The 16,322-nt window shown below is 42.5% G+C and overlaps 1 protein-coding gene across 2 annotated transcripts in view; it reads right to left on the bottom strand.

Moving 5' to 3' along the window:
• THADA (THADA armadillo repeat containing) overlaps positions 1-16,322 on the bottom strand; it is a 479,325-nt gene that overhangs the window by 89,709 nt on the left and 373,294 nt on the right. For both annotated transcript variants that reach the window (XM_075863236.1, XM_075863235.1), the window contains exons 32-33: positions 11,680-12,062; positions 9,934-10,058 (exon numbers count right to left, since the gene is read on the bottom strand). In XM_075863236.1, the coding sequence (XP_075719351.1) occupies positions 9,934-10,058; positions 11,680-12,062 (508 nt within the window). The remainder of the gene's footprint in view (positions 1-9,933; positions 10,059-11,679; positions 12,063-16,322) is intronic.

Below are 16,322 nucleotides of genomic sequence, written 5' to 3'. Positions count from 1 at the left end.
TCCCGTTCCACAAGAGGATGTAAGGAAAGATGCCAAAGTAAAGAATACGGTCATAGTCCATGAAAAGCTGTCATTTGACCAAAGCAATGTTCCCTGCAGTAACGCATCATTGACCATGGCGGGCCGCAGTCTGCTTCACATGTGTCTTGTTCACTCCGGCTTCCACAGAAATAAATCAAATATGTGTAAGATTCCAGTGAGGTCAGAACAAATCAGAAAAAACATGATCCCCATTGTAATGTGGACATGCGGCTTTAGATTTCAACAGGACGGCATTAGAGGCGGCTGAACATAAAATCTGCGGACCTTTAGTCTCTGCTGTGTGCCATGTACAAACCAGTTATTGAAATGAATAAAATACTATGCAAACAAAGAAATTTATGTCTGTCTTCTGGTCTATTTAGTTACTATTCCAGACCTCGCTGATATGGAAGCCCGGACTATGGTGACTTTATAGCCATAGGTGCTGTCAAATCCACAGGATCTGCCTATGAGCTGATGTCTACTGCGCCCAGAAGACCAAGGACTATGGTCGAAGAAATCAAGGATCTGGAGGAGAGATTTTTCCTGAATGATCCTTTGTTGCCATCAAGATAAGCGGTAACAGGTGTATATGGCAGCCACTCATCTCTTCCTGCTCCACAGGAGGAACTGCAGGACCTCTAGCCATTGTGACTACAAGTGAATCATGGTCCAGTAGCTGACCGGCATTACTTTCTGCTTTTTATTGCCCAGTCTGGCAGTACACATGTCAATGATCGGCTGCTTTGGTATTTAAAGGGCTAACCAATGATCTTTTAATAATTAACTCTACAATTCACCTTATTAGCCCTTAAATAGCCAAAAATCGTCATGGTCAAACTTGAAAGAGGAGGTTGTACAAAACAGAAGAGTCATTCTGAATGACTTCCCACTGATAAAGTCCCTCTGACAGATGGCGGCCATGACAGGTGGTGCTTACACCGGCAGCAATAAAGAGGACCGTGCCTCATAAACACCTCTATAGTGTATAATGTATACAGCCAGAGTCGGACACAGTGTTATCTGCATGTTCTATGGGAGTTTCTCAATGAGCCGGGGAACATTCCTGCCGATCTTTCATGCCAAAGAAATTGCAATGTGTACTCAGTATGTGTGTGTATAAAAATAACGCACGCAGCGGAAAATTGAAAAATATGTTCACCAAATTACAAGCACAGCAGAAAGTGGACGAATATGCCGGATCATCTTATTCCCGTAAAACCAGCCTTGTCATCTACACATGCTGGCAGTGCCAGGGGCGCGCCATTCATCAGATCAGGTGACACCCTCACCTCACAGCAGTGTGTAGGGATGCACCATCATACAAGGTGAGAACTCTGCCTCTCGCAGCACTCATAAAGGGGCACCATTTTACTATTCGCCTCAGAAAGAAATTTGGATGGAAGAATCTGTGGCACGGGGCAGCGTTTCTGTGCACTAAATCCTTTGCCATTTTCCATATCCAATTTAAACGCAAATTTCACTTTCTAAGGGGGGATTCACACGAGCGTGATTTTCGTGCGTGCAGGCCGCGTATTTTTCGCGCGCCACGCACAGCCCTATAGAAGTCTATGGGGCAGTTCAAACAGTGCGTGATTTGTGTGCAGCGTTTGTTCGCTGAGTACAAAACACGACAGGTTCAATACCTCCGCGTATTTCGCGCATCACGCATCCATTGAAGTCAATGGGTGCGTGAAAACCACGCAGGTCGCACGGAAGCACTTCCGTGCGAACCGACTGAAACAGCGCACCAGCTGTCAAAAGGATGAATGTGGTGCTTTTCTGTTTCCAAACATCCAAATGGAGTGTCTTTGAGATGAGCGAACCCGGACAATCGAACCGAACTTCACCGGGTTCGGCCGAACTCGTTTTGGCCGAACCCGGCAAAAAAATTTCCGGTACGCGACGTCAGGAGATAGTCACTGTCCAGGGTCCTGAAAGAGTTAAACTGTTTCAGCACCCTGGACAGTGACTACCGATCCCAATAAACATGAACCTGTAAAAAAAAACGAAGTTCTGACTTACCGATAACTCCCGGCTTCTTCCTCCAGTCTGACCTCCCGGGATGACAATTCAGTCCAAGTGACAGCTCCAGCCAATCACAGGCCAAGCACAGGCTGCAGCGGTCACATGGACTGCCGCGTCATCCAGGGAGGTGGGGCCCGATGTCAAGAGAGGCGCGTCACTTTTTCTTTTTTTTTTAACAGGTTTCTCGATATTGTGTTCGGCATTCACTGTCGAGGGTGCTGAAAGAGTTACTGCCGATCAGTTAGCTCTTTCAGCACCTTGGACAGTGACGGGCGTCGACTAGCCTCATCTCTATGATGGCGGCTGCGCGAAAATCACGCAGCCGCGCATCATACACGGATGACACACGCAGCTGTCAAATGTTTTTTGCGCGCGCAAAACGCTGCGTTGTTTGCGCGCGCAAAACGACGTGTTGTTTGCGCGCGCAAAAACGCAACGTTCGTCTGAATCTGCCCTAACTCAAGCAGCAGAAAGAATCTCCCCTCTGCATATTGATGGTGCAAGGCTGGCGCCAGGTATATGTGGGCTCTTGGTCAACAGAAAACGGGCTGTTGGTTTACCACATGTTTATCTTGAAAAACAGAGAGCATGTTTAATGGGCCCACCAAACCCAATAGGCCCTGGCATCTGCCAAGATTTGCCTGGTTCGGATGTAAACCATGTGTCAGTGTGCCACGTTTTGTGGGGTGAGCTGTAGTTTCTATTGGTACTATTTTGGGGTACATGAGACATTTTCATCAGTTTTTATTCCAATTTTTTGTGGGAGATGAAGTGACCAAAAAAACAATTCTGGGGGTGTTATTTTTTACGGCGTTCACTGTGGGGACTAATAGTTCAGACTTTCACGGACTCGTCGATACCATTTATTTTAATGTTTTATATCTTTTTTAGATTGTGCTTGAGGGAAAATGAGAAAAGGTTTTTTTTTTAGAGCTTTTAATTTTAATTCTTTTTATTTATAAAAACATTTATTTTACGTTTTTTTAAGTGCCTCCCTAGGTGATGGGCCCAACCATCGTTGGATCACTTGCATGATATACTGCAATACAAATGTATTGCAGTATATTGTGACACTGACAGTCTTATATGAAGCTCTGTCGGATGCAGGGATTCATAGGAATACAAAAATGGCAGACCTAGGGGCCTTTACCAGGCCCCCCAGGCAGCTAAGCCAACTAACGGCACACCGCGATAGTGTCGCGGGGGGGCCGTTTGAGCGTTACAGGGGGCCGCCCCCCCGTTTCTAGACATTTAAATGCCACGGTCGCAATAGACCAAAGCATTTAACAGGTTAAACAAGCGGTATCCCGCTCGCTACCCTGAAGTGTCGGCACACAGCCGACACGCTCTCCTATGGAGTGGGCTTAGCCCGTGAGCCCGCTCCATATTCCCCCACCCGACGTGCGCTGTATATATATGGCGGGTGTTGGGAAGGGGTTAAAGAATCACTCCAGCAAATTTTTTATTTTTCACATACATTATGCTAACTCACCAGCAATATTCCAGCAGTGTGATTTGTATTTTCCCAACTCGTTTGTATCCATGTATTTTGAACCCCTTCATTATGGGTAGCTGTGCCATGTGATCTCAGTCTGACCACTAGAATAGACCATGCTCTCATGTGTAGACAGGAGGTCAACCTCCCCTGTGTGTTTGACTTCCTGTGAACTACAGGATTATATCACCTCCCTCTCCCCCCACCTTGTTCCTCTGTATGTCCCCCCCATGCATATAGTTCTGCTGAAGAGATTATTTCTACCCTAAGGGAGCAGGAGTGCAGTGATATCATAGGGGAGTCCATACAATGATTAGCTAGAGAGATATAAACCCCCTTGACACACAATACTATACTATCTGTGCATGCTGTGTGCAGAAAGTCAATTGAATTCCTTTGCTCCTCACTGTGTCCTGCTTGTAAGGAGAAATCTATCACTAGCAGGAGACAGGCTGAAGCTGCATCCCATAGGATATACTGAGACTCTGCAGTGAATGAACAGATGTTCTATGCCACTGATCTATCACTTACTGCACTTAGACAGGACTCAGAGCAAGTGCAGTGTGACGTCCCCTCTGCCTTTGCAAAGCCAGAAGCGTCATGGGAAATGTAGTCTGCATTAGGTGAACCATATTAGTGGGGAAGAAGGAACCAAGATAGCAGACAACCACTAGATAGCACATCAACTAAAAAAGGTATACGCAACACATATACAGGAGCCTCTACATTATTCTTTAATTGGCAACCTATGCTTCACTGTACAGACAGAAGAAAAAAATAGCTGGAGTGCTTCTTTAACAATTTATTCACAACAAGGAGGCCATGACAGCAGATCTACGATATAAGCATCATATAATGCCTACTGTACGCTGGCCCACTGTTCTTTGAAGTTTAGAAGAGTTGTAGTAGCGCTCTATATCTTCAATTACGTAAATGTCCATCCAACTGGATGTTAACCGTAAACTCATCTGTAACAAGCAATATGTGATCTACTAAGACCACCACCAGACACGGATATATATCAGTAATCCAATAAGAATGCAGCTAGGTCTTTTAAACCGTAATAGTTTCAGCTTCTTGCTGCCTTGAATTTTTTGGAGTAACTATTGGAATTGTGGGACACTGGTCTGGTGTCCTGTCGAGGCTTCTTTGCACTCTACCTGATCGATAACAGCGCTCGTTTCTCTACCAAATTTTTATATATATACAGTGAAGGAAATAAGTATTTGATCCCTTGCTGATTTTGTAAGTTTGCCCACTGTCAAAGACATGAACAGTCTAGAATTTTTAGGCTAGGTTAATTTTACCAGTGAGAGATCGATTATATAAAAAAAATAAAAAAAAAAAAAATCACAAAGTCAAAATTATATATATTTATTTGCATTGTGCACAGAGAAATAAGTATTTGATCCCCTACCAACCATTAAGAGTTCAGCCTCCTCCAGACCAGTTACACGCTCCAAATCAACTTGGTGCCTGCATTAAAGACAGCTGTCTTACATGGTCACCTGTATAAAAGACTCCTGTCCACAGACTCAATTAATCAGTCTGACTCTAACCTCTACAACATGGGCAAGACCAAAGAGCTTTCTAAGGATGTCAGGGACAAGATCATAGACCTGCACAAGGCTGGAATGGGCTACAAAACCATAAGTAAGATGCTGGGTGAGGAGACAACTGTTGGTGCAATAGTAAGAAAATGGAAGACATACAAAATGACTGTCAATCGACATCGATCTGGGGCTCCATGCAAAATCTCACCTCGTGGGGTATCCTTGATCCTGAGAAAGGTGAGAGCTCAGCCGAAAACTACACGGGGGGAACTTGTTAATGATCTCAAGGCAGCTGGGACCACAGTCACCAAGAAAACCATTGGTAACACATTACGCCGTAATGGATTAAAATCCTGCAGTGCCCGCAAGGTCCCCCTGCTCAAGAAGGCACATGTACAGGCCCGTCTGAAGTTTGCAAATGAACATCTGGATGATTCTGAGAGTGATTGGGAGAAGGTGCTGTGGTCAGATGAGACTAAAATTGAGCTATTTGGCATTAACTCAACTCGCCGTGTTTGGAGGAAGAGAAATGCTGCCTATGACCCAAAGAACACCGTCCCCAGTGTCAAGCATGGAGGTGGAAACATTATGTTTTGGGGGTGTTTCTCTGCTAAGGGCACAGGACTACTTCACCGCATCAATGGGAGAATGGATGGAGCCATGTACCGTCAAATCCTGAGTTACAACCTCCTTCCCTCCACCAGGACATTAAAAATGGCTCGTGGCTGGGTCTTCCAGCACGACAATGACCCGAAACATACAGCCAAGGCAACAAAGGAGTGGCTCAAAAAGAAGCACATTAAGGTCATGGAGTGGGGTAATATGTGGAAACATCTTAACATCTTACCTGAGAGAAATATAGATAATGCAAAATAACATGTATGTATACTGAAATGTTTTTCTTGAGTTTGTTTGCTCTGTACTTGTTGAAATTCTTAATAAAAAATTCAGATTATGGAAAAAAAAAACATTTTTACAAGGTCATGGAGTGGCCTAGCCAGTCTCCAGACCTTAATCCCATCGAAAACTTATGGAGGGAGCTGAAGATCCGAGTTGCCAAACGACAGCCTCGAAATCTTAATGATTTACAGATGATCTGCAAAGAGGAGTGGGCCAAAATTCCATCTAACATGTGTGCAAACCTCATCATCAACTACAAAGAATGTCTGACTGCTGTGCTTGCCAACAAGGGTTTTGCCACCAAGTATTAAGTCTTGTTTGCCAAAGGGATCAAATACTTATTTCTCTGTGCACAATGCAAATAAATATATATAATTTTGACAGTGATTTTCTTATTTTTTTTTAATATAATCTATCTCTCACTGGTAAAATTAACCTAGCCTAAAAATTCTAGACTGTTCATGTCTTTGACAGTGGGCAAACTTACAAAATCAGCAAGGGATCAAATACTTATTTCCTTCACTGTATATAATCACTATGGTAGATTTGGATTTGGCATAAGAAGACACTAGTGTTTTCCTCTGCCACAGATTCCAAGCATATTCTGGGGTAAAGATGGCACAGGGTCTCTTTGGTGGATACCTGAAGGGTATAGAATATAATGTGGGGTGATTGTCCAAAATGTCCGTTTAGGTAATTAAGGGTTTCACCACAGGGTTTGGCTTCTAAAGGTGTGATTCATTTAGGACACTATTTGTGGCCACCAGACCTCATTAATAGAGGGAAGGGTTCTCAGTAAAGACAATATAGAAACTGTTTTAACTAGTGGAAAGCACAAGCAGCGACATATTTTATTAATAGTCGTGTTTCAAAACAGAAATTTGATGATTTCATGTACAAGCAGAACTATGGCACCTAATTTTTTACAAAATTATCAAACGGGGTACCATGCACCTTAATGGCTCTCGATGATCACACTCCATAGGATCCTCCACACACGTCCATAGTGGTTTTTAAAAAGGTTGTACAATGCTGACCATCAGAGACAAATCTCATGAGGTGCATCAATTTTACTACACATCAGAAACAAAAATATACTTTCCTAATGTAACAATGTGGATTGTGGATTTACATTGGAGCAGATTCGCAGGGAAACAAAAAGTTGAAACAACAACCTACTTGGCGATTAGAAATGTGCGGAGACCTCTAAAGCACCCTGACTGAACGAAGCCACAATCTGTTGTTCAATGGTGAAAAAAAACCTTCTCCAAAACATTCTGCATGGTCAGGCCTCCAAGCGAAGCCCTCCAGCTCCATTCTGTATTTTCAAAGGCAATTAGCCATCTTAATCACAACAACAGCGAGGCTGAAAGGCACGAAACGTCTGCCAGAGGAGTATTTACAGCTCCAGCTCCCTGTCTGGTGTTTCTCTTCCTCCACCAGGGTTGTCTAATAAATTGAATTGTGAGGAGATAAGAGCAGGTTTGTTTAAATTGCAATAGGTCTAAGCAGCAGGGAATTAAAACGCAAAGAGGGCATCTGACTTGCCAGGGCTACAGCACTGCCAACGTCTCACCAGACCTCTGAGGCCTGCGAGCGAAGATTGCTGTGTCTGGGTAGGTTCACTCTCACATCATTTAACCACTTGATGTGTTGTATAACTGAGAAAGTCTGGAAACTATATTATTACTGTATCTTTACTTTGTATGAGCAGGAATAACATAGACCACAACGAGGTGCTAATCCTGACTTTCCCATTCCTCTTCCTTTACTGTGGTGAATTGTAAAACCGGCATATACTACCAATGCAACTGCTACCACATGCAAACACCATGGTACATGTCATTGGCGGCAACTGCTGTGTGCATTTCTTAATTAGGCTACGTCCACACATAGCGCATTTGCTGCGGAATATGTCTTGGGCGGATTTTGGTGCGGTTTCCCTGAGGACACCAGCCAAGTGTCTAAAGAAAAAAACAAAACAAAAAAAACCCAAAATATACTCACCGGCCCTGGTGCTCCCATGGCAATGCGGTCTCTGTACACCCTGCCTCCAAAGATGACGTGTCATCACGTGACCGCTGCAGCAGTCACATGACGACACAACACATCATCGCTGGGGGCAGTGTGCACAGAGACCGGCAGGGGACAGGGGAGGCTTGCCATGGGTGCTCCAGGGGAGCGGAGTATAGTGTTTTTTTGCTTGCAGATTTCTTCTTCACCATAGAATTCATAGGGTTAAATCCGCAACAAATCCATGCGCTTTCCGCAGCAGAGACATGTTGCGGATTTAAAAACACAGAACAATAAATCAATTTCTGCGCAGAAATTTTCCACAGCATGTGGATGAGATTTATAACATCACTGCTTGTTACTATTCTCAGCATACACAGAGACTGGCCCATCGTCCTACTGGTGCACCGGTCTGTGACAGTAGTGCGGTACGTGCCATATTCCCCAACATGGAGTACTTTTGCTGAGAAAAATGGCAGAAAAACTATGCAAATTTGATACCCCACCTACATTTTCCGTCAGAAACGTAATGTGAAATACGTGTAGATAAAAGTGGTGCGGGGGTGGTGTGCTGTACAGTAGTGAGACAATTTGATCAATAGAGAATCCTTGTTGGAAGGTCCATGTGTATTGTATTGTATTGTATACACATAGAGGACAGTTCTGACCTTTTTTAGCATACCATATCACACGCCGGTCACTATCTTACATAGTAATCCTCTTTACTGTATGCACCTTCCATCATTTACTGTGACTGGTTATGCAGTATATGATCTATGTGACTGCTGCATTTGACTGTACTTCACAACTACTTGCATTATTTGGATTATTTATGTTTATATATTTTTATGTTTTATTATTTTGGATATTGTGGAGCCAGTCAAAAGCTTTCCCTAGAGTTATGGTCTCGCTTTATAATATTTTTAATTTAAAATGTTGGCTCAAAAACCAGTCAATGTTATGAGGGATCATTGTATCTAAATGCAGCACATGATAAACCTCCAGGAGCTGAAGGCATTGTGCAGAATATGGTTGGATCTCACAAAATAAATAATCTATAAGCCGACATAAACAGAAGGGTCAAGAAGGGGAAAAAATGGCTAATGATGGCAGAAGACGTAATATACTTTGTGGCAGATCTCTCTAATTGGATGGGATTTGCATATAATCTAATATATATGGACTCCCAGAGTCGTACAGGATACAAAATCAACCAAACAATGGATGTTTTTCCCATTACTCTCCTTACTTGTTAGGGTCCTTTGACAATAAGTGATCTCAAAGTGTCCCCCTTCTGGCACCCCCAGCGATCAGCTGTAATCTGTAGGGAAACCTGTCAGTAAGTGTTCCATTTCCCAACAGCACCACCACAGGAGAAATTAAGCATTACACAGTGCCTGAATATAGAAATGGGTTGTCTGTAATGCAGGAGAGGACAGGTCCTCCAGAGCGAGACACACTCTTTGTGCCCTCCACTAATATGGGCAAGAGATGAAGATCCTGAACATAGGACCCCCCCCCCCCCCCTATCAACTGTATGTGAATGGGTCTTGTAAACTCGGCAACCACTTTAAAGACGAATCTTGAAATACTGATGCCCAGCCATTAAACATAGACTGGGCAATAAAAGCGGATTATACATGAGTAGTGAGGGCGGTCATGATTCCTTCAACAGCTGTAGGGTAGTAGCATGCTGGCAACGGAGGATACTATCTAACATGGATGTAGTTGCAATGTCTGGTGGTAACAATAGAGGGAGGGGAAGTAGGCGATGACGAGCAAAATATTGCAATTCAGATTAAAGAGGGAGTAGACTTCTCCTCTGCTTAAAATACCATAAGATAACGAACTAGACAATGTTTGTACCGACCCAAATATTACCATGTTTTAGATATTAAAGTGCACAGAATAGTTAACACCCACCTGTGGCTGGATGTAGACACAAGATTAATAATCCTTTTCAATAGATCCTTTGGCTCCATTTGGAAATGGTATTTTGCAGTCACAAGTATCTTTTCAACATTCATTTCATACAGGATTCTCAGTACCTGACCAGGGATAGGAACACGAGGGGGAACAAAAACCAGAAGGTTAAAAATTTGGGCTTAATTATATTTAAAAATAATTGTAATTAGATTATAGAAAATATTCAATTGGTTATGCAGAGTTTCTCCAATTTGGGTTTCAGCTAAGGCTACATGGAGACTTCAGGCATTAGGATGTAGCATGCTACTCAGCAGAGTACATAGAGAAGAGGGGGCTCTATAGTTCACAGAAAAATGGCCTCCTCAGTTTCCTCCCCTTCCTCTTTCCTGCTTCTCTCTACATCTATCCTGTTCTTATATGGGTTATTATGAATGGCTGCTGGTTCAGGATGCATAAACTATCTGATCTTTCAGGATTGGTTTCAGCTGTATGTTATGGTTTTCTATTGTGTCTTTGCACTTATTGTATCTACAAATGCTGGCCTGTGAGCCGATGTCAGTGCGGAGTATGTCTGCACCATCTTCTTTGTGTTTGGAAAATGGAAAATAAAAGAATAAAAAAAAAATAAAAAATGGCCTCCTCTTCTCAAGCTGCTTCATGCCACAACAGCTAATCAGGACATTCTGACCTGGGTCTTTTTGCCCGACAACCTCCATAACACTTGTAGACTTTCTATTACTTTTCTTCCTAAAGATAGAGCTATCCCTGCAGAGTTCATACCACACATGGAAAAGTGGGATGGGGCTAACCTGAAATGGCTCTCCCAATATTTAAGGGCCCCTATTTTTCAGCTGCATGTGCTGTCTGTAGCAAAACCAAATCACACCATGCAGAGGCAACTTTTTCAGCAGTGCCCTTTACAGTACTCAAAGACAACCCCTGTCCAAATGAAATAGGACATACAAATGTTATAGAGGGAGGTCCTCTTCTCAGGCCCCCTCTATGAACAAGAGGGAAGAGCTGCTTAGTTGGGTCCTGTTCACATCACATTTAGCATGTACGTTAGGAAAGCTCCCGAAGTATATACGATAAATGTGTCTATAGGGTTACATTAGCCCGATGGAGGCCAAATGAGTGTACATTTGATCTCCGTCTAACCATTATACCACAAAAGAATATATGTTATAGTGTAGTAGATTACGCTATTCCAGTCAACGTAAGTTAAAAAAGTATGCCCCGTGGTAGTTTTTTTTTATAAACATGACAGCCTATAGGTGATGTATGCCGCTGTATGAGCTTTTCATGATGTATACGTTAAACTGATATCATAATAGCCTACGGGTGACATATTCTACTGTTAACCAGAGGCTGTGACAGATGCCTAACGTATTCGTTGGCACTTTTTCCAAGCGAATAAGTTAAACGGAGGCCATAAACCTGATGTGAACAGGGCCTAAGGTTCCCATTCTGGCAGATCCAGCCAATCCGTCAGAATGTCCAGGGATTGTGGAGCCGTACCCGTGTTGATCAGCTCATTGCCGGACAGGCTTCAATATAAAAAGGGGCTATCTTCATGAGACACCGCTTCAAGACTAAAATGTGAACTGAATTCAGTTAAACGATGGTTAAAACAGATCTAAAATGGGCAATGTGGTTTGGGAAGGATGCAGCCCTGCAAATTGTACATCACAACTAAAGCAGATATGATATTGTAACTGTAAACGCCTATTTTGCATAATTTACCTGGCGTAGGCATTCTAGACTATTCTCCTTCATCATCATCTGAAATAGAATCTTCTGAACCTCGTGAGACAAGTAGGCATCTCCACGGCTTTCCTTCATCCATTGTAACAGAGATTCAAGAGTCAGCAAACGTACTTCATGGAATTCTGATCCCAGCATCCTCTGCACCAAGCAGGATGGGTTCAGTTTCTTAGTAAGACCAACCCAATCAGCCTTTGGACCTTCCACTTGAACATCAAGATTTAGCATTGATAAAATGAGTCTGGTAACACTCTGTAGATACAAGATAAATCCAGGAACTGCGGCGGTGTGTTCTGCTTCTTCTATCAGTTCACAATCTCCAATGACACGGTGTATGTCTTCCCAGAAATTAGAGGTCAGTGCTACAGCAGGAGAGACAAAACCAATGAGGACTAATACAATTATGTAAGAGTAAAACAGGAGGTACACATTGATAAAAGACTGAATTTCATCATTCTATGATTGGCATGCAGAAATACATTTGGGGTAATAAGATATACAGTATGATCCTGAAATTTGGTACCATAAATCTTTGTAGCAAGATACCACACTGAGTCATCTGCTGGCCAGCACCAACCTTCTCAGTGCAATTCTAAGCAATAATTGTAATTTTTGCACAAAAAAAAAAAAAGCCAATAAAATGTGGCGGTGTAGTAAAAGAGGTAGTCTTTCTTGGAATGGTCCCCTGACAATAAGCTGATCACAAGGTGTTTCGCTTTTGGTACCCCCAGTGATCAGCTGCAATCTGTGCCCAGCAGCAAGATTTTAATTTCCCTGCAGCACCAGCACAGGTGAAATGAGGCATTACACAGCTCTTATTGAGATTACTGGACTGTTTGTGCAATTAATGCAGGCAATGGTCCTCCAGTAAGAGAGATGGTCTTTGTAGCCGCTTTGTAAAAAAAAATGGCACATGCTGGTAATAAATCTGGAGCATTCTACTACTACTCTTAGCCACGCCATTTTTCAAGACACTTTTCAAAATTGCAAAAAGTGTCCAAAACAGATAAATCTGTGCCAGAATTCTAGCGCATTTGGCTTAGTAAATCTCCCTCATTATTTCCTTTATTTGAATATATTAAAAAGGAAAATAATTTTTTGGCCAAAATCATAAATATGCAGTTCGGAAATGTATAAAAGTTCTTTCCAAGTGACCATGATTTGTGTTAAATCTCCATGATCCGGGCACAGATCTGCAATGTCCTTTATTAAAAATCACGTAAACATTCCAAAATAGAAGGCAATAAACTAATGTGACCTTTGTGGTAACCCTCTGATAGAACCAATCAACTTCATTGAGGGTTAAGAAAACAACATCTATTCCAAACATCATGATCAGGTCTGTACCTTTTGTTTCAGTCGTGCACCAAAAACACACAACACTACCACCACCACCACCATCTAGTGGAAAATGGCATGAAAATTTATCATGGAACACATTAATAAACCTGTTTACAAAAAACACACATTAAAATTGAAATTGACAATGATTTGCTATTTTCCATTTAGAGGTAAATATCCAAGAATTGTATTGTGGTCGTAGGATAACCAACAGAGTGAGGGAGGATCGTATACCGTGAAGTCATCATCTATTAAAACCACTATGCCAGAAGGATGAAACATCGGATGACCCCTAGATATTTATCTTGTATCCCTTTTTGGAGATTTTTAACGTAAGATAGAAAAATGGTACACCGATTTGGCCTGAGGCTACACTGCGGTGTATAGTCTACGGGAGTAGCCGATCTTCATCCTCAACTTTGCTTTACTACTCTAAAGGGGTATTGTGGGATTGCCACCTATTAGGAGAATGTCCCCTGACTCTCGTTCTGCAATCCAAAATGGGCAACAATCAGACACACATAGGAGGACACATAATGGTGTAGCGCTTGGCTGTTTTCATAACTCCCATAGACTAGAATGGAGAGAACTGCGCACAAATGCATGTCTAGCTCTATACTTTGTGTCCTCCAATATGTGTCTGGGAGCCATTTTGGTTGCCAGACAGGGTCCCTGTTCTCTAAATCTGTTGGAGTACCAGAAGTGGGACTCCCCACCTATCGGCCATTTTTTGTATACCCCTTTAACCCTCATTTTTTTTTGTTAGCGGAAATCTCCACTTCACTATTCCCAGAATGGGCTACCAGAAGAAAAAATATGGAATCGACAGACAGAGTTATCATCAGGCAAAGCAGAAAGTTATTGTATACCGAGTTTGTGGACGTATGGCAAAAATGGCCCGGAATCAGGAAAGGTAGAGTTTGTTCACCGGTGGATAGTAGACACCGGTCCAGACATGTGAAGATCAATAGCTGACTAAGGAACTAGCCAACATCAGGTCAGGAAACATCTTTGCAAAGTGCAGTGGAACATATAGAGCCTGCATAGACCGCAAAGCTGTGCCTTGAGTGGGACCATATAGGGACAGCTTTTCCATTGGCCAGGGCACAAGAATCTACAGAAGACTCCGACTGTTGGAGCACGGACTGTGGCCTGCGGAGAGACACCAGCTGCTGGGCAGAGCCAGGTGGATGGGGAATGGCGTAAAGAGACACTGGAGGAAGGTAGTGTAAGTCAGGCTCCAAGTAGTATGGGGCATTAGGTTACATTACTGAATTCATTAAAAAAAATAATAATAATTACTAGAGGGAGCTAAACTGGGAGAGTCACTTGTTGAGAAGGATCTGGGTGTACTTGTAGATCATAGACTAAATAACAGCATGCAATGTCAATCAGCTGCATCTAAGGCCAGCAAGATATTGTCGTGTATTAAAAGAGGCATGGACTCGCGGGACAGGGATGTAATATTACCACTTTACAAAGCAATAGTGAGGCCTCATCTAGAATATGCAGTTCAGTTCTGGGCTCCAGTTCATAGGGTGCCCTGGAGTTGTAAAAAAATACAAAAGAAGAGCAACGAAGCTAATAAGGGGTATGGAGAATCTAAGTTATGAGGAAAGATTAAAAGAATTAAACCTATTTAGCCTTGAAAAAAGACGACTAAGGGGGGACATGATTAACTTACCATATATAAATATATGAATGGCACATACAATAAATATGGTGAAATCCTGTTCCATGTAAAATCCCCTCAAAAAACAAGGGGGCGCTCCCTCCGTCTGGAGAAAAAAAGGTTAAACCTGCTGAGGCGACAAGCCTTCTTTACTGTGAGAACTGTGAATCTATGGAATAGTCACCGCAGGAGCCGTCACAGCAGGGACAGTAGATTGCTTTAAAAAAGGCAAAGATAATTTCCTAGAACAAAAAAATATCAGCTCCTATGTCAATGTGTAGAATTCTTGTTTCATCACTTTCCTTTCTCCCATTCCTGGGTTGAACTTGATGGACATGTGTTTTTCAACCGTACTAACTATGTAACTCTGTAATTCCTTGGCTTTGTTATTTTTCTAGTAAGTGACAAAGATGACAAAAAAAGCAAATATAATTTGTAGAGTTCTGGAGAAATGTTAATTTCTTCATTATTTTTTCCAGTTTCTTTTCTTTAAAGTGACACATTGCTGACCTGGCTACTAATCTTAAGACACTAAACATCCCTTCATCTGTGCTTTTAGTAATGAGCCTTTTTTTCCCAATAAACCAACAAAATCCCGAGGAATTTATTGGTGTCCTGTTGTCTTTACCCAAACACTATTAAGCCATAAATGTGTCCAAGACCTCAGACACCAGCGAGTGCCACATGGTGTATATCAGATACACATACATCAATCTACAAAGACAACCTGCATGATAGAGAAGGTTACAGATCTCATTCTTCAACACTCTTCCTGATAAGAAAATGGAGGTTTTCTGGGGAGAGGCCTGGAAGGTTTTCTAAAAGGTTACAAAGATTGACTGGTAAGAGGAGGGAGCTGGCAGACTATAGCTGTGTCCAGGGCCAGAGAACCAGAGGGCCCAGTCTCTGATACAATAATGGGCCCAATGGTCCAGCAGAAGACAACCCAATTTGGAGGTGACTTTGGAGACAATCACTTGCTACTAGGGTCTATTTCTCATTATTTGGTTCCAGAATAACCTCATTTGATATGTCATGTGAGTGCAATGATAACAGCAACGATTACAATGCAATTATATGTGGACGTGTACATGTTCTGTATGGATGCATCGTGGGCCCTCAGAATAATTTTATCTGGTGGGCCCAAGGATCTCAGTCTGACACTGGTCATGTCCATACTAGGCAAGCTACTTAATTTATCTATAATCTAGATCTTTTGCACATGGCATGTGTGCATTGACCCTGTACAACGACGCACAAAGTCCCTAGAGGTCCATGTTATGGTTCTGTAGGAATTCCTTGTGACACCATATTCTCTCCAACCACCAATGGGAGAGTCCCTACATTTAAAAAAAGCATGTGTTCGAACATGCCACAATTTATTCTCTCATGGATTCCATGTACCTCCATAAATTATGGGCCTATGGCAGGTTATGGGTGCTGTATTACAGATCCATACAACGGCCGTGCGCATGGGCCCTCCGCAGGTTTTTCCTTAGAGTTAATGGGCATGGCTATAGACCAATAGGCTATAGATCTGCTTCCTCCTCACATAAACTATTCTGTAGCAGCCCTGACAGGTGAAATTATAACAGGGAATATATTATAA

This window comes from Rhinoderma darwinii, chromosome 4 (assembly GCF_050947455.1).
Source record: "Rhinoderma darwinii isolate aRhiDar2 chromosome 4, aRhiDar2.hap1, whole genome shotgun sequence".
Classification (NCBI taxonomy): domain Eukaryota; kingdom Metazoa; phylum Chordata; class Amphibia; order Anura; family Rhinodermatidae; genus Rhinoderma; species Rhinoderma darwinii.
The sequence above is the reverse complement of the archived record's forward strand: the minus strand, read 5'-3'. Positions and strand labels throughout refer to the sequence as shown.